Source organism: Neovison vison, chromosome 1, assembly GCF_020171115.1.
Source record: "Neovison vison isolate M4711 chromosome 1, ASM_NN_V1, whole genome shotgun sequence".
Classification (NCBI taxonomy): Eukaryota; Metazoa; Chordata; class Mammalia; order Carnivora; family Mustelidae; genus Neogale; species Neogale vison.
The window spans coordinates 134,196,699-134,224,585 of NC_058091.1; the positions used below are offsets into that span (position 1 = coordinate 134,196,699).

At 42.0% G+C, this 27,887-nt stretch overlaps 1 protein-coding gene across 1 annotated transcript in view; it reads left to right on the forward strand.

The window, feature by feature from the left end:
- The window catches only part of SMIM13 (small integral membrane protein 13), a 31,028-nt gene extending 10,970 nt beyond the window's left edge, over positions 1 to 20,058 (forward strand). The window contains exon 2 of the mRNA XM_044258907.1: positions 15,691 to 20,058. Coding sequence (XP_044114842.1) covers positions 15,691 to 15,878 — 188 coding nt within the window. The 3' untranslated portion in view covers positions 15,879 to 20,058. The remainder of the gene's footprint in view (positions 1 to 15,690) is intronic.
- Positions 20,059 to 27,887: the final 7,829 nt, after the last annotated feature.

The window sequence follows — 27,887 nt, forward strand, 5'->3', positions numbered from 1 at the left end:
AGCTTCTGCCTTCAGCTCGGGTCATGATCCCAGGGTCCTGGGATTGAGCCCCCCATGGGGCTCTCTGCTCAGCAGGGAGCCTGCTTTCCTCTCTCTCTCTGTCTGCCTCTCTGCCTACTTGTGATCTCTGTCAAATAAAATCTTTAAAAAAAAAAAAAAGAGAATTTACTGAGTGATGGTAGCATCTTCTGTTACTTATAACAAGCCTCTTCCGACTATGCCTGGATTTCTGCTCAGGCTGTGGCTCAGGGTGGGGCCCCTAGGTGGTTTGAGGACAGGGTCTAGTCACTAAAAAGACTAAACGGGATTAAAGAATGAGAAGTTCAGCTCCATCCCCTGACCTCCAGGGAGGGAGAGGGTCTGGAGATGGGGTTATAAACACTCTTGAAGAAGGAGTATAATAAACGTATCTAAAGCCACATTCTTGATCTAGGAGCCTTCTCCATCTCCATAAATGGCAACTTTGTCACGGCCATTCCAGTTGTTTTTGAGGCTTCCCTGACCTCTCTGTAAGACATAAGCCTCCCATATATCTACCCCCTTTCCCCTTACAATGCACTATTTTTGCCTAGAATTCTAACTTAAGGGGCAAATACGTTTCAGTGAGATTGGTATTTGGAACATAGTAAGTGCTGCGTTAAGTATTCAGATGAATGAATTTTTGGTCCTTGAAGAATTGGCTAGGATGAGGTTATAGATGGAGGCAGGAAGCACACAGATTGTAGCTTTTTATATGCATCTCCTGCAGAATTTATGCTTTCTGATAGGCAGTGGGGAGCTAAGAGTTTTTATCAGGAACTTAGAATTTTGTACGCTCACCTTCATACAGTGTGAGGAGCGGGAGGCTAGAAGCAAGGAAACCAGGTAGGTTGGTCTTGAGGTTGATCAGAGTTAAAGGAGGTAAGTGTGTTGGGGCTGGGAGCGGTGTTGGTCAGACTGTAGCCCGACCCAGCAACGCCTGCCATTTCTGTCTGCTCTGCCTGCCCCTGTGTCTACAGAGCATAGGATATTGAAGTCTTTAAATCACAGGAGAGCATCCGCGGGGACCTGCATGATAGAAAAGCAGTTGTCTTGGTGTGTAGATTCCCCCTCCTCTAGAGTTTGGCTTGGCTGTGCTCCCTAGTTCACGTGGCTTAACAGACTGTGGACAGACTGAGATTTGCAGGCCTTGTTGAGTGCCTGGTTCAGGGTTCCTGCTGTGCCAAACAGGGTCAGGGAGTTAGTGACCAGAGCCGCACTCTGGCTGATCTAGCTTTACAGACCGCCAGCACTGCCATTTACTAGCTGTGTGGCTTGAGCAGCGCGCACCACCTCTTAATTTCAGCCCGCAGACAAATGCAAATAATAGAATCTGGGAACACTGAAGATTGATCTATTTCTGCTTATGTAGCTCCCATTCAGGTACAAGTGAAGAAATAGGAATTAACTGGTGTGTGGAAAATAGTTTTTCAAAGATTAAATCTGGTGTTAGAAATAGAAACTGTCGTTAATTCAATATGGATGATACCCATTTCAAAGATAACTAGAGAATAAGGTAAAACGTGTTCATCACAGAAAAGTGTGGAGAGAAAGTACAAATTTGATAAGTTTAAGCAAGTATACGCAGTGGTGTGACCAGCACCACAGTCGAGATAACAGAACATTTTGAGCACTCGGGAAGATTCCCTCATGTCCTTTTGCAGTCCGACCTCAAGCTCCTTGGAACAGTTGCCCTGCTTTCCATAACCATAATTTTGCCTTTTCTAGAATTTAATGTAAATGGAATCATTTACATTACACAATCATTTACAGCAAGTCTTTGTGTTTGAGTTCTTTCACTTAGCATAAGGCCCTTGAAATCCATCTGTGTTGTTGTATATATCAGTGATTCCTTTTTTTAAATTGATGGTTAATATCCCATTGGATGGGTGTACACAGTTTGTTAATCCAGTTGCTTACTGGTGGATGTTAGGGTTTTCAGTTTGGGGCTGTTACAAGTATTACTGCTATTGTTAGTATTCATTTACAAGTCTTGGTGGGGATATACGTTCTCATTTCTCTTGGGTATATTTATAAGAAATTGCCAACTGTTTTCCATTGCCAACAGCCATGTTGTCAAGTGTCTGTTTAAATTCTTTGCCCGCTTAAGAAATTGCATTGTCTTTTTATTACCAAGTTTTAACAGTTCTTATTTATTTTGGGTACAGTCTTCTATCAGATACATGTTTTGTAGATACTTTTCTTTGAAGTAATTTTTTGTGTTTGGTATAGGTTAAGGATCAGGGTTCTTTTTACATAAGGGTGTTTTAGCATCAGTTATTGAAAAGGCAGTTGTTGGAAATCACTTGATCATCTCTATATGGGTTTATTTCTGGACTGTTCTTTTCCACTGACATATATGTATCTTTGTGCCAATTGTGTAGGTTATGCAGTGTTATTGTTTTCAAAATGTTAACTGTTTTAGATCCTTTGCCTTTCCTTATGAGCTTTAGAATCAGCTTGTTAAAATAGATCTATTCAAGTTGGAGAGAATAGACATGTTAATCTTACAATCCATGGCCATATTGTATCTCTTTACTTTTATTTTGTTTTGTTTTTTTAGGACTATAATTTTTCTCATCAACATTTTATGTATTTCAGTATATAATACAGTTCTTGCACTAATTTTGTCAAATTTAACTGCAAAGGTTTCATAGTTTTGATGCTGTTGTACATGGTACTCATTTAATGTTTGCTGTAAATATATAGAAATACAGATGACTTTTGTATATTGGCAGTATATTCTACAAAACTGCAAAATTCACTTATGACCTTTATTTTTTTGTAAATTCCATAGAAATTTCTACCCAGAGGTTTATACCAACTGCAAATGAAGATTGTTTTACCTATTCCTTTCAGTGTCTATGTCTTTTAGTTTTTGCCTCATTGAAAGAAATAGTGAGAGCAGATCTTTCTCCTTGATCTTTTGTAGAGAAACAGTCTCTCACTGTTCAGTTTAATGTTAGCTGTAGTTTGTAGATATTCTTTATCAGGTCAGAAAAGGAAACTTTCCTTCTTACTTTGAAATTTTTTTTTAAAAATTAGCAGTGGATGTTGGATTTCTTTTCACATGTTTTTTTCTGCATTGAAATGATCATGGCATTTTTCTCTTAAGTCTGTTTGTATGGTGTATTACATTGAATTTTGAATGTTAAAACATTTCTCAGATAAACCTTTTTTATATATTGGTGGGTTATGCTTTTCATATATTGCAGTATTTGATTTACTAAAAATGTAAGGTTTTCCCATTTACATTCATGAGGAATATTAGTAGCTTTCTTAAATGCCTTTATCTGGTTTTGTCACAAAGGTCGTGTAAGACCTAATCAGTGAGTTGGGAAGTGTTCCTCTTTTATTTCTTGGAAGAGTTTGCTCAGAATTAGGATGTTAGTTTTCTGTTGCTGCATTACAAATTACCACAAACTTCACAGTTTATGACAACATAAAATTATTAGCTCAGTTTCTGCAAGTTCAGAGTCTGGATGTGGCTTAAGCTGGGTCCCTTGTTCTCCATCTCACAAGTGCATTCAGAGTGTTAGCCTGTCTCTTAGGACTGCTGACAGAATTCAGTTCCTTGTGACTGACTGTAGCACTTAGAGTGGCTGGCTTTAAGTCACCAGGACAATCTCTGTGATACCAAGGAAGGTCTCAGTCTCTCTTTCAAAGATTTATGCTTAATTAAGTTGGGTCTACCTACTGTAATTTCTCTTTTTAGTAACTCAGAATCAACTGATGGAGACCTTAATTGTATCTGCAAAATACCTTTATCACATAACCTGCCCCATCACCCTTGCTGTATTCTATGGGTTGGAAGTAGATCACAGGTTCCATCCACACTCATGGAAAAGGTCACACAAAAGGTACACATGGCTTGATTCATTGAGGTTACTAAGCTATATCTGCCACAGTTTGTATGATTTCTTTCTTAAATGTTTGGTAGAATTCATCTGGGCCAGGACTTTTCTTTTGGGGAAAGTATTAAGTACACATTGAATTTCTTTGCTAGGTACTGGGCTGTCCTAGTTATCTCTTTCTTTTGTGAGTTTTCATAGTTTGTGCTTTTCAAGCATTCTAAACTGAATTGTGTAATCTTTAAGAATAAAGTTTGTAATATTGTCATTACCCCTTTAATATCTGTGGAATCTATGGTGATGTCTTCCTTTTCATTCCTTATTTGTGTGTGCTTTTTTTTTTTTTCTCACATGATCAGTTTGGCTGGAGGTGTATACATTTTACTGATCATTTTGAAGAATTAACTTTGATTTGTGTTTTTTCCCCCTTTATTATTCGTCCATATTCTATTTAATTGCTTTGTGCTTTTATCTTTATTTTTTTCTACTTATTCTGAGTTTAATTTTTACTTCTCTAGTTTCTCATGGTAGAAGCTTAGGATATTGATTTTAGGCCATTTTTTTTAAAATAATTAATAAATTTCTTTGTGGGTATTGCTTTTGTTATTTTATGTTTTTTAACCCAAAACGTTTTTATTTTAGTCTTCAAAGAACAAACTGTTCTTCTTTTTCCAAGATAATAGTGGTTAATTTACAAAAATGGGCATTTACCAATGCATCTTCAAAATATTTCCCTTTAACATGAAACTTAGCTTTATAGAATCCAGACATTAAAAGGTTAAAAAATTTTTTTCTTTTTTGTTATTATAGGACAAAACAGAGAAAGTCCAGGAAATACTTCAGGACCTTCTCTAGGAACTAGCATTGTTGTTTTATTTCCATTTAGCAGAATTTGATCGAATTTAGTGATCCTTCTTCCTTCTGGTGTGATCTCACTCAGTGACATCCTCCAGTACCATATTGACAAAGTCCTCAAATCCCAAGAGTGCCAGCCATTTCTTTGTCACTTTACATCGCAGTAAATTCTTCATCCTGTACTTTTGTCCACAAGCTTTAGAGGCAGCAGTTGCAATGGGTTAGTCGTAGTGTTAGCGTAGTGTTAGCTGCCGTGGCTATGCCAGCAGTCACGGGTATTGCTTTTGATCTAAAAAAAAAAAAAATTTTCCCCGGGGGTCGGGGAGAGGAATCCTGGATGGGGGGAGGAGTCCTGGATTGGGGGATGGGCTGCATAGGTGATGGGCATTAAGGAGCACATTTGTTGGGATGAGCACGAGGTGTTGTATGTAAGTGATGAATCACTAAATTCTATTCCTGAAATCAATACTACTACACTATATTTTGACTAACCTGAATTTAAATTAAAAAAAAAAAATCCGTTCAAACTATTTTTTAGTTTCACTTGTGATTTCTCTTTGGAATGGATTATTTAGGAGTATGTTGTTTAAACTTTGAATATTTGAATTTTTTCCCCAATACTATTTTGTCATCAATTTCTAGTTTAATTTTGTTATGGTCAGAAAATATATTTTGTATAAAAAAATAAGAAGGTTTACCCTTAAAGTTAATGAGACTGATTAATGGTATATTTTGGTAAATGTTCTATGTACACTTGAAAAGAATGATTCTTCGATAGTTATTGAATAGAATGTACTGTATATGTTAGATCAACTTGGTTGATAAGGCTGCTCGGTGTCTTAAAGCTGTTCTCTCCATTTATAACTATATTATGTAGAGGCATCTTCAGGCTCTGAAATGGGTTAATTGGTGAAAGTCATTATACCCTTAAGTTCATGGGTAGTTTTGTCTGCGTGTTCGGGGGCTGAGACCATGGAGATTGGTTGATTTGAGTGTCTCCTCTGTGCCAGGTACTATTGAAGACATAGGGAACAAAGTGGAAGACATTAATAAACCATACATTTCCTTGTTTTCAGAAACTTGTGTTTGGGGGGGAATGGGAGACAGTTATTAATGCAGTGAAGGGTGGAAGTGAGTGTGGAGTGCTAAAGCAGTCACCCAAGACGACAACATTATACTGAAGAGAGTGCAGTAGAAAGGTGTAGAAGTTACGTACAAGTGACGTTCAAAATTCTTCATAACGGTGGTAGTAGCCTTGTGTCTCTCGTGAGCCCGTGAGAGGAAGGGACTGGAACCTAGGAGACAGTGACAATGGGTAACGTTTGATATAATGTGTTTCTTAACGTGCCATGCATTCTCTTCACTGTTACCCTTTGAGAGTGGGTACTATTATCTCCATTTAACGCAGGAGGAAACTGAGGCACATGGAGGTTAACTGGCTCAAGTTGCGGGTAAGTTGCTGAGTTGGGATTCATGGCCAAGCAGTGTGGCTCCAGCGTGCATGTGAGCTGTCAGCCTTTATGCTGATAATCCAGTCGACAGATAGTAAGGATTTGGTGTAAGCTAGAGAATGGCATTGGGAATGTAGAGAAGGGAACAGATGGGAGAGGGCTTATTGAGGTAGAATCTTTAGCACTAAGGGAGAAGAGGGGGCAGTGTGCTGAAAAGGAACTGTTTCTCACCAGAGAGATGGGGAGAGAATGTAATACCCATAACAGAAATCTGAAAATCGAAGAAGGAGCTGTGGGATATACATACTTCGTAAAGTTGTCTTCAAGCCAGCCAAGCCAGTTCCTATCTGGGGTTCAAGAAAGGTGGGAGGTGTGGAGGGAAAATGTGGTTATCATTTGTCATAGAGGTAACATTTTGATCTATGGGTGCTTGTGGTCACCAAAGAGAGAAGAAAATAGAGAAGAGGTTTTAAAAGGCAACTTAAAAAATGTCCTGTGTGTTGGATCAGAGAGTTTTGGATGTGGAGGTGTTACAGTTCAGCGTGTTGATTCGGTAATGGTATCTCCAGGGGCTCTTCATCCGCTGTTGCCCAGTGTGTCATTACGAAAGGGACGTGTGCAGTAGAGGGGATAGCGTGGCAAGAGGAGCATGGCTCTATTTTTACTTCGCCTTGTCTGTGGCCTTGGATAAATTATCCTGGAAGTGAGCCTCAGCTGCCTTCAGAGAAAAATAAAAATCAGAGGATTGAAAATGGAAAAGAGCTTTGTACAACTTGAGATTGGTATTGAGGCAGTTAGTTAACCACTTAGGTGCCGTTGTGAAGGTGGGATTATGTAACTCCATTGGAATGAGGTCCCAAAGACAGACATTTGTAATTATACTGTAGGTGGGCTTTTGACCCAAGAAGATCCTGGGGAGTGAAATCAAATTCTCAGTCTACTTAGTGTTTTGGGTTTTAGCCATACTTCCACCCTGAAGATCTGAGAAATTAGAGAACACTTTTAAATTTTGTTGCTCTCTTGCCTAGCTGGCCTTCTTCAATGGCTGAGTCACTTTGAGCCTTTATTTTCTTATCTAGAAATTGGTGATAATGATTCCTGTCTCATTAATTCAGAGGGCAGTTGGGAGGATTACAGGAGCTGTTGAATAGAAAAGCACTTTGTAAATTGAGAGCTCTATAATTACAGCTGTCCCTTGGGTTTGGGTTGTGTTGATGGTGTTGGTTCATCTCTCGGGTTCATCTTGCTATCACTACCCTTCCCCTGCCAGCACCTTTATCTGGCAGAGAAAAACAATGTACAGTGTGTTTCATGAAACTCATCCTTCGAACCAATGCTTCGTTATTGGCACACACGACTGAATGCTCCTTCGCTTATCCCAGAATATACACTCTCTGTTGCCAGCCAGTGTTTCTGACATACGGTGCTTACCACTGTGAGACTGGGGCAAGGCACTCACTTGCCTTTTAAACTGTGGAGAATGCAGGGCTGCTTTCATCAGTCAGTGTAAATTTCTGATTCTGTGTACATATAATTGTGGACAGTTCTTCTCTCCCCACTTCTCCCACTTCTCCTTCCCATTTCTTTCTTACTAAATCCCAGGACGGGGTACAAGACATACATCCCGTAGAGGAAGGTCAGGTAAGCCCTTTCTGGGTGTCTTTGTATCTGGTCTCAGTGGGAGGAACTGTATGAGCTCTATTTCCCAGCAGTTCCTTTCAGCTGTAGGCATGCAGGGCACAGGGGTAAGACCTTTTCAGTAAAAGGTAGCTTTTTTAGTGATTATTATTCTTTTCATCCCACTGCCCCACAAAGATACATACACATACCTGGTAGAAGTTGGTCACTCGGGGCCAGAGTCCAAATTGAGCTGGTGTAGTTACATGGGAAGTCAGAGTTGTACTTCTCAAAGCTTTCTAGCAGACTGTGCTGAGTAGCCAGTTGGAGTGATTTTGTAGTCAATGGCTGTCAAATGGTAATCACATATCTTTAGGGTCATTCCATTGGATAATAAATACTTTTGAACTGGCCTTACATTTACTTGTGTTCTTTTCTCTAAAAGAGAGACTGTGACTCCCAGCCTCCTCTGATCTCACCTCACCCGCACCGGAAGTAGTTCTTAGTTCAGGAGGTTGAAGACCTCTTGCAGTGTGGACATTCAGTAAAGGTTACACTGTGTTGTGGTTTTGAAGGAATCAAGGCAAGAAGATTGAAGAGTTTATCCAAAAGAAGAATTGCCTGCCTAGCTCAGGGATGTTTTGTTTCCGAGTGACTCATTCGTGGGGACCATCCTCCAGGACTGTTGCTAAAAAAAAAAGTAGAGGAGACTGCTTACCTGGATTCTTTCTGTAGGCTCTCCTGTCCACTCCCCTACAGTCTCTAAGATCGCATTCCAGCTCTCTGGCATAAGCCCCGCAGCCGTGCTCGTGATCCCTAATCCGGGTGATGCACCCTGACGCTGGGCCTGGGTCTGACACTAGACCCAAGTTGGGATGGAAGTCCGGGTTTTTGGGTTGGTTTTTTTTTTTTTTTGAGGTTATGAACTGAAAAGTCTTTCATAGAACAGGGAAGAAGCAGCTATGTGCAGGGGAAGCAGGAGAAGAAAGTGAAGCAAATGTGTAGAGAGAAACAGATACTGCTGTGAGAATGACATCGGTTCACAACAGTCTTCTCCTAGTTGTAGCAACCTGTAGTTGTACCCCATGTAGTCTGTAAAGCTGACTTTCCTGTAAGCAAACAATAAATTCCCTCACTTTGGTGAAGATAAGTCAAGGTTTCTGTTACAAACCGTGTATATGACTTTCTACTTTGTTTTTATCTTAAGACCAGTATAACTTAAATACTATAGATGAATAGAGCAGCTACCAGAAGTATGTGAATGGACAGTTTCGTTAAACTGAATGACAATTTGACCATTCAGTGATAAGTGCAAAGCATTTTCTTTCAGTACTTGTCCCAGAGTTAAAAAAAAATGTATAATCATCATAGTAACTGTCTTACTAGCAGCTTTATTTGGTGCTGTTGTGGTTTCCTTGGGTATATACCCATTGGGTTTTTAATAATGGTTCTTTTTCTAAAATAAATGAGCGTATGTGTAATTTTTTTTTGCCTCTATTTTTTTTTCAATTTATTTTCAGAAAAACATTATTCATTATTTTTTCACCACACCCAGTGCTCCATGCAAGCCGTGCCCTCTATAATACCCACCACCTGGTACCCCAACCTCCCACCCCCCCCGCCACTTCAAACCCCTCAGATTGTTTTTCAGAGTCCATAGTCTCTCATGGTTCACCTCCCCTTCCAATTTACCCAAATTCCCTACTCCTCTCTAATGCCTCTTGTCCTCCATGCTATTTGTTATGCTCCACAAATAAGTGAAACCATATGATAATTGACTCTCTCTGCTTGACTTATTTCACTCAACATAATCTCTTCCAGTCCTGCCCATGTTGCTACAAAAGTTGGGTATTCATTCTTTCTGATGGAGGCATAATACTCCATAGTGTATATGGACCACATCTTCCTTATCCATTCATCCGCTGAAGGGCATCTTGGTTCTTTCCATAGTTTGGCGACTGTGGCCATCGCTGCTATAAACATTGGGGTACAGATGGCCCTTCTTTTCACGACATCTGTATCTTTGGGGTAAATACCCAGGAGTGCAATTGCAGGGTCATAGGGAATCTCTATTTTTACTTTCTTGAGGAATCTCCACACTGTTCTCCAAAGAGGCTGCACCAACTTGCATTCCCACCAACAGTGTAAGAGGGTTCCCCTTTCTCCACATCCTCTCCAACACATGTTGTTTCCTGTTTTGTTAATTTTGGCCATTCTAACTGGTGTAAGGTGATATCTCAATGTGGTTTTAATTTGAATCTCCCTGAGGGCTAATGATGATGAGCATTTTTTCATGTGTCTGATAGCCATTTGTATGTCTTGATTGGAGAAGTGTCTGTTCATATCTTCTGCCCATTTTTTGATGTGTTTGCCTGTTTCGTGTGGGTTGAGTTTGAGGAGTTCATTATAGATCCTGGATATCAACCTTTTGTCTGTACTGTCATTTGCAAATATCTTCTCCCATTCCCAGCCACAGCAACTTCTTTCAAGATACGTCTCCAAAGGCAAAGGAAACAAAAGCAAAAATAAACTTCTGGGACTTCATCAAAATCAAAAGCTTCTGCACAGCAAAGGAAACAGTAATTTTTTTTTTTTAATCAAACTGCCTGGAGTGTTTAGAATCATCCTTTGTTCAGACTAATAATGCTCTTTGTAGAAGCATGAGCTCTTACTAAAGTAGGTACTGTGATATGGGAACTCCCTTTTCCCACTTCCTTCTTCCATCTGTCTTGGAAAAATTATAGCTCTGTCAGAACTTAAGTCATTTTACTTGGAGAACAACTTGTTGAACTTCCCTCAGTTTAGTAAATACCACCGCAGTTCTTATCAACACTGCAGTTTATCTTTTAGCTTTGCATCCCACCCTGTCATTATAATAAGTCCATAAAAAACAAGCCCGGTGAATATTTGTTCTTTTTGGCAGCCCCGCAGATGAACTCTGTATCTCAGTCAGGGGAATTCTCTGCTTCAGATGTTTTGTGGGAAGCAGTGTGACAGCCCACATGCTCCCCTTCCACTCCCAACCCTTGCATATCCTAATACCTGATAGATCAGAATGCAGCCCTGGGGCGGGGGGGTGCGGGGGGGTGCCGGGGGTGGGGGGGGTGGGGGGGTGGGGGGTGAGGGGGTGCAGAGATTAGCATGCCTTTAAAATTTTCTTATCCCAGGTTGGGGGATACAAATGAGAGGTGCGAAAAGGAATGGAAAAGGAGTGGTTTAGCACTGTGTGGAGGGTGGGGGGAGGCAGTGTGAGTGTGGAGGTCGTAGTAGCCTGACTTAACTGCTCTGAACTCCAGCAGCTCATTGGCAGCCACATGCCGAATTTTTATTTGAGATTGAATCCCTTGCATAGGTTGTTGGCAGTGATTTAAAAAAAAAAATTTTTTTTGTTTGTTTTATTAACATTGAGAAAGAGAGACTTCGTGATCTAGCTGAATGCTTTTGTACCATCCCAAACGGACTGCAACAGGTGTCCTTATGAGTTCCTTACTGTGTAGATTTCAGTGCTAGGAGACTTGGCTTTCTCTTAACCATCGGCGCAGGGGCACACTAGTAATATATGATGGGACTCCAGTCATGCCAGCCCTTCACCATAGTCTCTAGTCAAAAGACTACTTCCCTACTTTTTTTTTTTTAAGATTTTATTTATTTATTTGACAGAGATCACAAGCAGGCAGAGAGGCAGACACAGAGGGAGAGGAAGGGAATCAGGCTCCCCATTAAGCAGAGAGCCCGATGCTGTGATGCGGGTCTCAAACCCAGGAGGACCCTGAGATCACGACCTGAGCCAAAGGCAGAGGCATTAACCTACTGAGCCACCCAGGTGCCCCTCCCTACTTTTCTTTATGGTCATTTCACACCTTGTAGCCACAGTTGGAGTGTTTGTTCTTTATGAGGTCAAGACTGTGGTCTTTGAGAGTCAAAACTCACCTGAGTTAAGGGTTTTCATTCCTGTTTGTTGAAATCAGCTGACTTTAATAATTTAGGCCAATAAATATGGCATAGCCATATTCAAAACAATGTAAGTTTATAGAGTATTCATGACTGACTTATTAGTTTCTGACTTGTTTTTCCTGATTCTTTTATTTATCAGTCATGTTTGTCTATTGTGGAAAAATCTTGTAAGTATAGGGAAGTATTTAAAAACAAACAAACAAAAAACCTGTGCAGGGTTTTTTATTTGAGGGGGGACACAAGCGGGCAGGGGGGCCGAGGGAGAGGGAGAAGTGGGCTCCGTGCCGAGCAGGGAGCCTGATGCTCCCTCGGGTTTGATCCAAGGACTCTGGGATCAGGACCTTAGCTGTAGGCAGACGCTTAACCAACTGAGCCACCCAGGCGCCGCCCCCCCCCCCCCCCGCAGGGTTTTTAAATTAATCTGCAGATTCAGTTGTAATCCCTATCAATTCTCATTTCCTTTTTTGCAGAGATCCACAGTATAATTCTAAAATTTATATGAAAATGCAAGGGACTCAGAACAGCCAAAACAGCCTTGAAAAAAACAAAGATGGTAGACTTCAACTCTCAATTTTAAAACTTTTTAAAAGATTTTATTTATTTATTTGAGAGCACAAGTAGGGTAAAGGACAGAGGGAGAAGCAGACTCCCCGCTGAACAGGGAGACCATGTGGGACTCCATCCTGTGACTTCAGGATCATGACCTACGCCATAGGTAGATGCTTAACTGACTGAGCCACCCAGGTGCCCATGTCATTTGATTTTTGACAAAGGTGTCAAGACAGTTTATTGGAGAGAAGAGCAGTCTTTCAACAAAAAGTTTTAGAACAACTTGATATCCACATGCAGAAGAATGAATTTGAATCTTCTCTTGCTAAAATTAGCTGAAATAGATCAGACCTAAATATAAGAGCTAAAAGTAAAACTGTTAGAACAATACATAGGTGTAAATCTTTGTGACCTTGGATTAGTCAGTGGGTCCCTAGATACGACATGAAAAGTAGAAACAGCCAAAGAAAAAATTGATTAGATGGGTTTTATGAAAGAAAAAAAAAGATAAATTAGGCTTCATCATAATTAAAAACATTTATACTTCAAATAATCTTGTCAAGACAGTGAAAAAACAACCCAGAGTGGAAGGAAATTATTTGGAAATCATATCTCTAATAAAGGTCTAGTATCAAAAATATATAAAGAGCTCAGGGCACCTGGGTGGCTTGCTGGGTTGAGCCTCTGCCTTCTGCTCAGGTCGTGGTCTCAGGGTCCTGGAATCGAGCCCTGCATCAGGCTCTTGCTCGGAGGGGAGCCTGCTTCCTCCCACCCCGCCGCCCCTGCCTGCTTCTCTGCCTACTTGTGATCTCTGTCAAATAAATAGATTAAAAAAAAAAAAAAAAATATATATATATATATATATATATATATATAAATATATATATATCACAAAGCAATGGAATAATTTTTTTTTAAGATTTTATTTATTTGACAGAGATCACAAGTAGGCAGAGAGGCAGGCAGAGAGAGAGGAGGAAGCAGGCTCCCCACTGGGCAGAGAGCCTGATTCAGGGCTCATCCCAGGACCCTGAGATCATGACCTGAGCCGAGGCAGAGGCTCAACCCACTGAGCCACCCAGGCGCCCCTGGGATAGATAATTCTCCAAAGAGGATATAAAGTAGACAATCAACATGTGAAAAGATGCTCACCATCTTTAATCACGAGGGAAATGCAAATAAAAGCCACAGTGCTACACCCACTCAGATGACTGTCCCCGGAAAGGTGGACAATGGAGAGAGTTGGTGAGGATGAGGGAAACTGGAGCCTCGTGCAGCTCCAGACGTGGGGATGTGGAGTGGTGCAGCTGCTTTGGAAAACAGTTTAGCAATTTCTCAAGTGGTTAAGCGTCACGTTACCACGTGATCCAGCAGTAGTCCTCCTAGGGATATACCCAAGAGAAATGAAAATCTGTCTCTTCAGAAACTTGTACACAAATGGTCATTGCAGCCAAACAGCAGAATCTGTTTTCTTTTATACCAGCCCCAAAGGAGAAGCTACCCCAATGGCCCTTCACTGCTGAATGGTTAAACCACGTGTGATGTGTCTGTACATTGGGATATTTTTCCATGATAAAAAGGAATGAAGTGATAACTGTGACATGGATGATGAACCTTGAAAATATAGGTCAAGTGGATGGAGCCAGACCCAGAAGATGACATGTTGTGATGGGAAATGCTCGGAATAGACAAATCCTTAGAGACGGAACCATTACTGGTTGCCAGGGGTGGGGGAGGAGGAAATAGGGAGTGACCGCTGATGGGGGTGGCGTTTCTTTTGGGGTTGATGAAAATGTTCTGGGCTTTGATCGCGATGATGCTTGTACAGCCTTGTGAATATACTCAAAACCACCGAATTGTAACCTTTGAAAGCAAATTTTCTGCTATGTGACTTGGATCTCCATTAAAAGAAAAGATAATTAACAAAATAGAAGCCATGTCCGATCCCACTGCCCAGGGACCCGCACAGCTTACTAATGCTTACTCCGTGCCAGCCGCCGCGGCCCTGTAGGTCCCCTCGCATTTAATTCCCACTGTAGCTTTGTGATCTTTCAGAACCGGGGCTCCTGATGCCTCCAGAGTTCTTTCTGCTAATTCGCTGTGCGCGCTTTTACGAAGAGCTGTGGGTGAAAAAGAGAGCATGCTGACTTGGAATATTACGAAAATACTACTTGATGAAGTGAAGTGCATTACTCACACGGTTGACGAAAGTTCACTTACGGTGTGGTTCAGTTAGCATTCAGTGCTCAAGCTTCAGGGAAAGCAAACCCTTGAGAAATCGCATTAAGCCCCTTAAGTTTTAGTCTTTTAATACCAAGGAGCTTGTGTTGTTCTTTTTTCTTTTTTTCTCTTCAGAGACTGCAAGAAAGAAACAAGTAGAATTAGAACGTCCTTACGTGGTCGTTCAGGGTGACCTGGTGTAATACAGGGGGAGCAAAGCTGCTTGGATTTTGTCTTCGGAAAAGGCTGCTCCTCAGAACATGCTGTGGTCCATTGCTTTTCTATTAAACTAGAGAGTTGAAAGTAGAAGGCAACACCAGCGTGGAAAACTTGGTCACAGTGGTTACTTTTGTTTGCTTTAATAGGCGCTTAACATTTCAGAGCAACTAGTCATGGGTTCAGAGGTTTTATCCTGTCTACTCATTTTATTGACTGATCCTTACTCATGTGAGTCTGAAATGTAGTGAACTTCAGACTCCTTGCAAAAACAAACAAAACATGGTCAGTAATTTTTATTTTTAAGGAGAGTTCAGACTTTTTAATGACTCTGACTTGAAAATATACTGTATTTTAAAAAATCTTGTATTTCAGGTAGTGGTGCTCTGGCTTTTTTCTTTCATCATGTAATTAAAGAACATGTATTAATTTCCTTGAAAAATGTATTATTTCTAGAAACTTATGAATAGCTTGATTCTGACAGAATTTCTCAGAGAAGGGCCTTGACCCCTGCCACATAATGGTTTCACATTGTGGTCATATCAGACTTTCTTTTAGTAAGTACTAGCACTGAGACATAACTGTCCCAGGGAAATGCAAAGTATCTTCTTTTTTCCCCCAATAAAGTGCTCTCAGAAATTTGATTTTAATATAATAAACACTTGGACCTAAATATCATAATGCCATCATAATTTTAATGTAGATGGGCCACGCTTGGGTTCTAAATTCCTTGAAGGCAGAAACTTTTTGCCATTCTTGTGTAATGTCAGAGTTTATTCTTGTGCCTTGTCCATGGTTTTAAAAAAAAAAAGTAAAAAATATATTTACAATCACATACTTGTTGATACTATCTCTACTGTTTTGTACTATATCCCTGACACATACACAATTAACTGGCATGTCCTCCATTGATAATATTGTGTGTGATAATTTTTCTTAATGTTTCTGTCTCTTTTTAGGTTGGTATTTCGTATGGCATCTTTTTTTATCAAAATTCAAGTTTCTGCGGGAACTGGTGGGAGATACAGGATCTCAGGAGGGAGATCATGAGCCGTCGGGCTCTGAGACGGAAGAAGACACTTCATCATCTTCTCACAGGATCAGATCTGCTCGGCAAAGAAGGGCACCTGCTGATGAAGGCCACTGACCCTCGCTCCAGTCCTGTACCAGTGAAGGATGAAAGGCAGTGGGGAGCCTCTGTCTTTAATGACCAGGCTATGCAGTTTGGTAAAAGATGGAAGAACATTTTTACTTGGATTTTAAGTCCAATTAAAAGAAAAAAGATTTCTAATGTTAAGCCATATGAAAATAAAGGGAATTAAAACCAAATCAGACCATTGCAGATTTCATCTTAAAGGTAATCTTTTGCTTTACTAGCTTTCTACCTGCATACTTATTCTCTGGCTCGCAGTTTATTACCTTGCACTGGTGTGTCTCTGGTAAACATTACATGAAAAACTGTATTTTATTGATTCTGTAATGTATGTTGTGTTTTTCTTTTTGTTTTCACATTTTACCTTGTCCGAAATTGGGATGTATCTCGTAATTACTGTGAACCAGGAGAGGGTCATGATGTGATTATCCCAGCCCGTGTGTGTGTGAACTTACTAACAGCTTGTCCCAGCATCGTCACCGTGTTGTTCGTACCAAATGTGTCAGGTTTAATTGGCATTTAAAGATGTCTTCAAAAAGATTGCACTATGATTCAGCATTGAAACGAAAAGTGATTGTGTACGCAGAAAAGCATGGAAACAGAGCCGCAGGGCGTACGTTCGGGACTAGTGAAGCAAACGTCCGGCGCTGGAGGAATGACCGCCATTCCATATTTTCTTGTAAAGCGACAACAAAATGCTTTACGGGACCCAAGAAAGGAAGATACCCACAAGTGGATGAAGCTGTACTCTGTTTTGTCAGTGAGATGCGTGCACAAGGATTGCCTGTCACGCGCCAAGCCATGCGATTGAAGGCAGGAGAAATGGCCAGAACCCTGGGGGTAGACGAAACAAAGTTCAAAGCGACGAGAGGCTGGTGCGATCGGTTCATGCGCCGAGCAGGGTTATCTTTAAGGCATCAAACATCGTTTTGCTCCAGACTTTCTGCTGACAGGAAACAGAAGACGGGGGTGGGGCACTCTTTCAAGAAACGCGGCGTCCCCAATGCGCTCGGTGACCCCAAGAGTGCTGTTCTGTGGAAGAAGGCGGACGTCGATGGCTGTGGTCTGAGAAGTGATTCAGAAGAGTTGGACTCAGAATATGAGGTTATAGTTACAACCTAACCACTTACTTCACACTTTCTTTATGCACAAGATTGATGTGTTAAAAATCTGCTTAAAACCATTTCAATAAATATAAACATTCTACACACTATGAGAGCATCGTGTCAGTTTCATTGCCTGTTATTTCTTAGTGATGCGTATGGTGCATCTTGCAGTTGATGGGATCTCAGATAAAAAATAGTTTGTAAATTTATTTTTCCTTGTGAGGTAGCAGTTATTTATTGGGGCACTTAATCCTGCCTCTTACAATGCTGTTAAAATAGTTATCCTCTAAGAGATAGTTGGTTTTTGTTTTTTTTTTTTTTTGCAACATATTCAAGATTTTAGAGCAGTGACTTAGCCTAAGAATGGTCTTCTACTTCAGGAGAGCAGGATTCGATTCTCCCTTTATATGGGAGGGCTTCACACTCAAGGCATGTGTTGTGGAGAAGGTCCTTCTTCACAGACAATTCAGTGACGAGACCTCAGAGGTCCTGGGTACCAAGGAAAACAGAATGGGTGCAAATGCCCACTTCACTGGAAAAGAACTTGCCAGGTACTCGTGTTTGTCTTCACTAATACTTGGACTGAATGTTCACCAGGGAAGAGAGAGATGGATTCAACAACCCTTCCTGTTCAGTGTTACCACTCTGCTCAAGAGTGGATTGCAAAGCCAATTTCTTTTATGAATCCAAGTTCCTTTTTGTGTGTGTGTTTACCCTTTTTACCCTTAAGAACAAGCCATCACAGGGTATTACCTCTATGTTATGATGGTGTATGAAACCTCATACTCCATGCTGATGGTTTTGTCAACAGACCACTTGCACTCCTGAGGTATGCCTCTGCCGTCACTAGTCCTTTGGTCTTACACTGAAAGGGAATTTATAGAGCATGCACTTAATTTTAAATATTTGCTGGGGAAAGATCCCCAGCTGCCCAGAGTGGGGCATAATCTTTCTGTCATTTCCTTACTGGATGCATTTTTCTCTTATTATTCTGTGACTATAGGGATTAATAGAACAGTGACCCAAGTTTCAGGCATGCATTTCAGTGCTTCATACCACCTGGATATCAAATTTAAAATGGTCCTCAGAAAAATGAATGCCTAAAGTCTTCTTGGTATAGGAGGCTATTTAATGAGATCTTTCATAGTCTAAAACTTGGAGCTGTGGATTCTGCTTTATAGGGGATACCTTGGATTTAGGTGATAATAGTGGTTGAAAAACCTTATTAACAAGTGAGCTTCTGTACTATTTCAGTATTAAGGAATGATGGTTTCTCTAACCCCACATAACCTGCAAGGGTCATCACAATACTACAGACGAATCCACGGAGTGGGGGGTATGTGTTGGTATTATTTATTAACATTTATGTTTTAAGGATATCTTTTTTAGTAGAATTTAAGGAAGGAAATGTCCTGTTTAACTTGTTTGGAAAATATATCGAAAAACATGTTAATCTCTAATACCCCACCATGTTTTAACTTCTCCTCAGAGAGTCAAAAGAAAACACTGGTGCCAATATGAAAATTCTATAAACGAACTTCTTCTAAAACATGTGGTGTTCTCGTGGACTCCCTGCCTCCCCCCCCCCCACCCCCGCAGTAACACTCAACATAGTACATATTCCTATGGCCACTGAGAAAGGCAAGAGGAATAGTAACACAATTATCTGTGTGGTACAGTGTTTTGTTCCTTTTCCTAGTTGAGTGCTTTTGTAACTGCTCTCAGCCAGGACTTTCCAAGTACCTTCGCAGTTTCTCAGTGAGAGACAGACTGGCCTGGGATTAATTTTGCAGTTTGGAAAGACGCTGAGCATTAAGAGCACATAAAAGTATCCGTCTTGTCAGAATGCTCACAAACAGTGATGGCCATCATCTGTGCCATCTTTTGAGGATAAATTCTAAAATCCAGGACTTTCAGCAGTGTTGTTTCATGTTCTTAACCAATTTCCCGCATCCCTGTCTCTGAAACTTTTGTAAAAATTGCCTGTATTAAACATACTGGTCTGCATCGCTCTGATTTAAACGCCAAAAAACCCCGCTAAATATTAATGTGGCACTGTTCAGTGAGGTTTTTAATATATAGGTTAAGCTAAAAATAGAATTCATCCCATGGATTTTGCAATGTTGTTTTCATGGTGGAAACATTAAATACGTTATTTTGGTGAATAGCTAATTCACATATGTGCTGACCCATTTCTTTAGATGATACTAGGTTTAAAAACCACTTCTAACTGTTACTTTGCGGAAAGGAGGGAATATATTTGCCGAGAGGTGGGTGAACGATATTCATGGTTTCACAAAAAGTTATTTTAAACCGAAATGTGTCGAAAGATTTGAAAGTAGTACATTTTTATTGTTAGGAGCAACCTATTTTGACATTATTTTAAGGCAACAGTGCAGTATTTTTTAAAGTCTGTCTTTCTTACGAGGTATGTTTTAATGTAACATGTAGCCTGTGTAACTTTAGATTTTTGACCAGTAAACTTCAAGTGCTTTTATATTTAAAGTCGACTTTAAAAAGGTAAGGTTATAGACTTTCAAGCAACTAATGGAATAGTATTTTGTTATGGAGTCTAGAATTAAAGCGACATGTACGGTTGGCTTTTAAAGTATCCGCTATAGCTTTTAAAGCATAAAGAATGCCATTTTATCTTACTAAGTTACATTTTCCATTTGTTAATGTGTGCTGCGTATCTTATGACTGGTGTTCGATGTTACACTCCCAAGTTATTATGACCATGTTTGATGTTACACTCCCAAGTTAATTCTGCACTTAACCATTCACCAAATACTGCTGCTGTGGTTTCTTACTGGAAACATTCTGTGCTGTGCTATGATGCATTGTCATTCTGCTGCTTGACAAATAGGTTTATAAGGAATTAGAATTGTGTGCATTAATAGTAGCTTTATATAAAAAAATGTAAATTCAGAGTTAAGCAATGTGTATAAATGATCATTCACTGTTTTTGTTTCAGAACTGGTCAGAACTATACCTAAGCTTCTGTGGTTTGTCTGATGTTTTTAACTTTCACTTTAAACTGCACAGAATAAATTAAAATGAAAACAGAAGTTTGGTATGTGTCATTGATGACCTATAGTAAGTATGTAAAGGTACCTGGGGCATGAGGGGAGTTGAAGAGCAGTCATTTTTACCAGCGGTGCATCCTTCACCACTTTTCAAACTCTAAGGATCTATAAGAATTAAGACAGCAATAGTATTCCTGGTGCCGTGAAAATAATTGACTTAGAACCCAAAGGACATACAGCATTAGAGCGAAATTGGTTTGATTATGTGTGGCCTTTGGTTTTCTTCTCATACTTGAGCCAACACCCTCAAGATTGTTTTGATACTCTGTTGACCTTAGTCTCACATTTTTGTTAGTATTAACTGTCTCACATTTTTGTTAGTATTAACCATCCGGAAGACTAAGTGACGACAATGACCAAAGGCAAGCGAAAAGATAGAGGAATGCTTTGAAAACCAGCTTGAGGTGGAAAATCATTAATTGCAGTGGCTAGGAGCCAAGTTTTTCATTTTTGTCTAGCAGTGCTTAACTGCCAAAAATGTGGAGTAGGGAAGTATGGATCTTGCCGGGGTCAGGCACTGGAAGGTAGAGACCTAGGCCGTTAAAGATGGCTGAAGAGCAATCTAAAGGGCAAGGCCAGTAGAGATTGCTGGAGATTGACTGTGGAAGCTGGACTGTAAGAGAAGTCTGATCAGTAAGACACTGATAGATCTGGTGAATAGGAAGAGGTAGAGATTGGAGATAAAAATGAGTGTGACATTTGTGTGTAATGGGTAAAAGGAAGTTTGGGTTAGAGGTTAGACTTCTAGAGGTGAAGCAGTTTTCTGAGCAGTCATTAAAAATATATAGTCCTAGAAAAGGAATCTGAACTGGGGACTCATTCTAGGGTGTATGTGGACTATCGGTATGATCACTAATGCGTGATGGCTACAGTTGGGGTGGAGAAGAGGACCAGGCACTGAGGATCAGTTCAGACACTTGGAAGACTGATCTTGAGGTCTGGGATGTTAGATGGTCCTTAAAAGGAGGAAAGGAGTTCCTGAAAAGGAAAGAATGATTTTGGATGGCCGTGAGAATGCTTTCTCTTCATTCTGGCCCCCCCCTGGGAGGCCTACAGGCCAGTATGTGATGGTTAGTGCAAGTGAGTACTTCAGTTATAAAAATGATACTGCTCGTGGAGAATGTTGGGACGGGGAGGAGCGTGGAAGGAAGGAAAGCAGAAGCTTCTCTAGAAGTCTTGGAGGAGTCGGAGTTTTCCAGGTGGAGGATGAGAAGAGGATTCCAGGCAGAAGTAAAGCATGTGTGAAGTCTGTTATGGGAAGATGCTTTGTTTGGAGAACGGTAGATGGTTGGTTGTTTCTGGAATAGAGAGTAGTTCTAGGGCACAGTGGTTTGAAACTGGAGAAGTAGGAAAGATCTAAGTCACAAGAGACCTTGTAGGCAGTGGCAAGGGCTTCGAAGCGCGTGCATTGTGTTGGAAAACACTGAAATATGTTGAATTGAGCAAGAGCATGGATTCACTTGTTTAACATGTATTGAGTGACAACTCTTGCAGGTGCCCAGACTGAGTACATATGACCCTGAAAGCTCGTGCTCACTGGATCAGGGAGGGTTGCTTCGGAGGCACAGTGGACATGGATATACCTTAACTTTAGTCTAAGAAAATAGAAAATTAGTGGGAAAGAGTGACAACCATGGGCAATGGGACAATATGAAGAATCAGTAGGACCTGAGATTGGATTGTGAGGCCAAGTGAAGGACAAGGGATAAGTAAAGGATGATTTCAACCTTTGGGTTTAGTTTGAGAATTGGTAACACTAGGAGATGCATGTGGAAGAAGCAGGTCTGTGGTGGTCGGCACAGGGAGGGAGATGGGGGACAAGAGTCCAGTTACGGGCATATGTATTTGAGTTGGATATGCTTAGGGGCCATAGGGTGTACAGAAACACTAACCAGTTGTAAAAATGGTCAGACGGGATAGGGTTGAAAATACATTCCAATCACCAGTATGTGAATGCATTGAAGCTGAAGGCAAAAGCAGGATCTACAGGGGGAGGAGGATCGAGTGAGAGGAGACCCAAGAGATGGCCCCTAACGAGTAGAGTACTAATATTGAAGGGGCTGGTGAAAGAAAGACCATTAGGATGGTGAGAAGGACGGGAGAAAATCAGGACCTACCTGGAGGAAAGTAATGTGCTGGAAGCAAACTGAAGAGTGAGTGTTCCACCACTACATAGACCTAGAACGATCCTGCTCACGTCTACCCACAAAGGAACTGTAGTAACAGGAGACTATTGCAATAGTCCAGGCAGAAGACGATCTGAGTCTGTGCAGGGCTGATGGTAGTGGGGACACATGGAAGAAATACCATGGGAATTGAGGTGACAGGGCTTGGTGGGTGAATAGACAATGGGAGGGTCAAGGATAAGGATGAACCCATGGTGGGTGGTTGGTGGAGGACGTGGGTGGAACATAGTCTGGGGATGAGTCCAGATATGGGTAAGACCAGTGGAAATGGCCCATCTGAAACATAGGATGAAGTCAGGAGAACTGAATTCCTACCTACATGCTGATATCTTCATAGGGTGGTTACTTAACCTGTTTCCCGAGCTACCAAATAGGAATGATAACATCTAGGATTATTTTAAGGAGTAGGTTAAAAAAACAAACAAAAAACAACCTAGTTAAGCCTATTCCTTTGAGTAGGCAACCCATAACAGCTTTCTCTTTTCTCTTCTTCCTTCTTACTCATCTTTGTAAACAGAGAAGCCTTAAAGCCAGCTTGGTCTAGGAGTTGGTCAGTCCATTGAAAAAGTCCATGAAATGGGGAGTCAAGAAAACATACCTTCATCATACACTATCTGAGTTAAGACCAAGGCTGTTTTCTCACTGAACAGAGATCCATTAGAGTTTCAATCTTGGTTTCTTTGTAAACGTTTAGTCTTACAATCCTGCGATATCTGGTTTCGTTCTCTTCAAATTGGAACAAGAACAGAAACTTGCAAAGATTTTTACTATGTTTTCCCATTTTTTACAGTTGCCTCACTTGTCCCTAGATGGATAGGATTTTAGCATCTTGTCTTTATCAACTTTTCACAAAACATTCAACTAAGTTTACATAGAACTAGCAACATTTTTTACACTCATGTTTCATTGTAGTATTTAATCACAGAATTATAATATTGGAGACTACTGAAATAAGCAGGTTTGGGAACCATTTTGATCAAGTCACTTGGTGAGAACAGAAGTCCAGGAGCCTGGCGCCCGTCTAGAGTCTTCATACCTGTATCTATTCCCACCCTTTCCTTCCTGCCTGGTCCCTTAAGAAGACAAACCCTTAGAGGACTGCCTACCTGGAATAATCCCTCTTGTACTTTGGATCCTATTCTCCTGCCTTTGCAGCAAATTGACATTGTTAAGTTAGTTGGCCCTTGAACAATGTGTCAGGAAGTCAAAGATCTGCTTAGACCTTTGGACTCCCCCAAAACTTAATTAATAGCCTACTGTTGACAGAAAGCCTTATCAGTAGCATGAACCGTTGATGAACATATTTCGTTAATATGTTATACTGTGTTCTTATAATCTAGAGAAAAGAAAAGCTAATCATAAGGAAGAGATAGTACATTTACAGTACGGTGCTGTTTGTATTGACAAAAATCCTTGTGGACGGGAACAGCCCATGTAGTACAAACCCGAGATGGACAAAGGGCAAACTGTATTTCTCCTCCGTATCCAGGCTTTTCCACCTCTAAAAGTGGGCGTTAAACATATTGTATCTTGGAAGGAGGAAAGCACATTCTCCTCCCCCCAGCGGCCAGCCTTCTCTGAGTAGTTGCCTCTGGGACGCCCAACATGCAAGATCTGAAGGACATTTTCCAGCCCTCAACTTGGCCTGACCTCCCAACAGCACCTGCTGTCCTTGCTCATCCCTTGAAACATTCTTTGGGCTTTCAGGATGCAGGTTTCAGTACTGCCTGTCTGGCCCTGCCCCCTTCATCTCATTTGCAAGCTTACCCTGCAGTTTAATGGCCTCCGGCCACCCCCTCCCCCAAGTAGTAGCCCCCTTCTCCTTACCCTGTGCTGTCCCCTCAGGTAGTCCTACTTGTCATTTCAGTTACCAGCTCTTCCACCCGTGGGACCACATTCTTATCTCTTGAGCCAGCTGCCTCTTCAGTATCTCCTCTGCGTGTCTTAAAACTGGTCCAGCTCGGCACCTGCAAGGTCAAATCCGCAGCTGTTTCCGAGCCTGCTGTTCTTCCAGCGTCCCTGTACAGTCGCTGAAGTCGACCCTTGATGCCCCATATTTTAGCACTTCAGTTTTGGTTTTACTTCTGAAATAGTCCTGAAACCACCTGTTTTTCTCATTTTCTTATTACCACCAGTAGGCACTGTATTGTGTACTGGTCACAAGGAGGGGTGTTTCTGCAGTTAGACTTCTCTGAGCCTCATTTTGCATCTGTAAAATGGGTGTGGTATTAATACTCCTCTCATAGGGTTTTTGTAAGGATTAAATGAGTGAATACACTCAGTGTTCAGGAACAGTACCCAGTGGGGGGCGCTGTCCTTTAAGTGTCCTACTCTCCATCTTGGCTTGGGTTTTGGATCTCATGGTTGGGAGTTCAAGCCCCGTGTCACGCTCCATGCTGAGGCGTGGAGCCTACTTTAAAAAAAAGAAAAAGAAACAGGGCCCCGTGTATGCTGAGTAATCCCTACTGTTGTAATACATGGATCACTGCCGTAGTGGTCTTCAATTCTTTCCTCCCTGTATTCACCAGAATGATCTTTCTGGAACTCAAATGTGACCCTGTAATCTCCTCACTTGTGACATGTGAATGACTTCCCATTGCTCCTAAAAAAGGGGTGAAAAGCCCTTCACACGCCCAGTGACCTGCTCCAAGGTCTTGTTGACCCGCCTCATCTCACACCACGGGCCCTCACTCTCCACAGCGCTGTGGGTTGCCCCTCAGGGACACAGCACCCCTGCCCCTTCCTGCTGTCCCTGGACCCTTGCTCTGGCTCTTTGTCCAGACTTGAGCACCCGCTTCGCCTCCCCTTGTTCCCTGGTCGTTCCCCAGGCTTCTCCTCTCAGGTGGCTTTCTCAGGGAACCTCCTCTGAACACCAGCCTCCTCCCCTTTCCAGGCTGCTCATGTGTGACCTGACCGTCTTCCTCCCCTTCAGTGGCCCCACCAAGAATGAAACATTCGCAGGTGGATGTGTTTGATTAAACACCATCATCCGCACTGTGTTGAATTAGTCAGTATTCCAATATAAGGCAGAGCCTCTATGGAAATTCCATTCTTACCGGCACGCTAGTTAATCATTTAGTTGGAATCTCAGTCTAAAATCAGAGGCCTATTTCCTGCCTTGGGCACATCTTCTGAAAACAGTTACTGGTATCTTTAAAAAACAAGGAAAGAAAGAAAGAAAGAAAGAAAGAAAGAAAGAAAGAAAGAAAGAAAGAAAGAAAGAAAGAAAGAGGAAGGAAGGGAGGGAGGGAGGGAGGGAGGAATGTATGTATGTTCATGAGATACTTATTTTGCAAGCCCCTAATTCTGTGTATTCTGGGTAGGTTACTCCTCTGTCCTTTATGAAAAGGTCCAAAGATCCCGCTGGAAGAGCAGCTTTTGGCCACAAGATGGCGACAGATTTCCAGCATTAGGGGAATGTTCTTTTGTATTCCTGTCAAGGGTGTGTGTGCTGTTAGACCGGGCCTTGATGGGTCTGGTAGTTATAAGGCATCCTGCTTTGGATCACATGTATTTTACTTAATCCTCATTTCTTAAAGCAGCGAGGGTGAGCATACAAATCGATCAAACCGAAACACTTTTGAGAGCGAAAAGGAGGGGGTCAAGCTGTTCATCACAGGGCCAAGACAACAGATATAAACCAGGGCCCTTCTGGCCACACAGAGACATCTTCTCTCTCTATCCAAAGCCGAGGAGACAATATTTAGAGTCCCGCTGATTCCTACTGAGTAGGGCTGGAAGTCTGAGAAAAAGGAGAAAAGGACTCTGTTAAAGTCCATCATACTTTTTTAATATATTGCCTTCTGCGAACTGCACAGCTTTGCGAGGTGTGAGGACGTCAGGGAAAATATTAGCAGCACCTCGCAGGTAAGAGCAATGGAGGGTCAGAGAGGTAAGACAGCTTGGCCATGGATGTGGGAGTGCCAACCCTGGGCTTCTACCTTGTTGCTCAGAGAAAGGAAGCACAACTGCGTTTTCTTAAAATAAAACGAAAACCAAGCAAGCAAAACCAAATTACCTGAGGTCAGTTAGCTCAAAGGGAAATGAATCCATGTTTGAAGGCAGACACAAGGTGAAGCCCTAATTCATGGGAGCAGAGATGGCAGGATAGATTGAGAAAGTCCTGGTGTCTCCTGTCTTCCGTTTCCTCCCCACTCCTCCATTAGGACCATGGGCCATTGTGTCCTCTAGTGCTGGCTTTCCTTCACGGCAGGTGTGGGCTCTCGAGGGTTCTAAATCTGGCTTGTCCACCAGGGAGCAGAACTTGTCCAGCGCTGGTAGGGAATAGACATTTAGGGAAGGTGACCCAGGTACCTGTGGGGAAATGCAGTTGGATTCCCACGGATTGGAAGCAGGAACTAGCTCCCCGTTCTCACGGATCCCTGGAAGGTGGCAGGTGTCTGATAGGGAATCTGAGCTCTAAGCTCGGCTTTGAAAACTACAGCCAGGTTTTCCGCAGCCCAGAGAGTGATGCTGTGTGCGGCTCTCACAGGGGCCCCATGTTGAGCGTTCCTGAAGGCAGCCCTGTTGGGCTGAAGGATAAAGGCTTTTGCTAACTTTTCTGGATTGCGAAGGGACCTTTGGGCTCTCAGGGAGGGAGATGTGTTTGCCAATAATGACTAATACTGAATGTCTCACCAGCCCTGGCGAACAGACTCAGACTCAAGTTCATTTGATTTAGACACAAAACAATACATATAACAAGTCTTGCCCTGAGTGTTGTCATGTTAGTTCATCTCATTAACGATGACATGTAACAACAGCTCTTAGCAGTCCTCCTCAGACCCAAAAAAGAAACACGGAAAGAACCCCAAGGCACTGTCCTCTCTTACCTTTGTTTCTAGCCCAACCATCGGCTCTCAGCCCTGTGCTCTGGGCTGCTGCCGAAGCCTATCACCGCCTGGGAGACCTTCTTGGTCCTTTAATTCCCCCTATCAAAACCACCTGTTCCATGAAGCCTTCCCTGGACCCTGTGTTCCTGGGGCTGGTCTGGTTTCCTCTAGTAGAGCCCTGCCCCTCTGTGTGTCCTGCACACCAGTGTTTTCCACAAGGAGAATCACAGGGATGCTTGCTAAATGCAGAGTCTTGGCCCTTTCTCATTTCAGTCCACTGAATCAGAATCTCGAGGAAGTTGGCACTAAGAGTCTACATTTTTAACAGGTTTTCCCCCGGGGGATTACTATCCTTTTTTTTTTTTTTTTAAGCGCCCCCACCCCCGCCCGCCCAATCTCCCTGCTCTGTAGGGTGTCAAATAGTGTCCCTCCAAAACTCATGTTCGCGTGGGGCCTGCAAATGAGACCTTTTTTGGAAGTGAGATCTTTGTAGATGTAATCGTGCCAAGATGAGGTCATAGGAGATGGGCCCTAGTTCAAGGACTAGTGTCCTTGTCAGAGGGGGGCTGGGAGTGGGGAGGGGATGCACACACACAAAGGCACGGAGGCAACACTTCGGGAAGGTGGAGGCAGAGGCTAGGGTGATGCATCTAGAAGCCTCAAAACACCAGGGACTGTCCGCTACCTCCAGAAGCCTCCTAGGAGAGAGGCATGGAATGCCGTATCCCTCAGAGCCCCCGAGAGAAGAATCAGGCCTGCCAGCGTCTTGCTTTCCGGACTTCCAGCCTCTAGA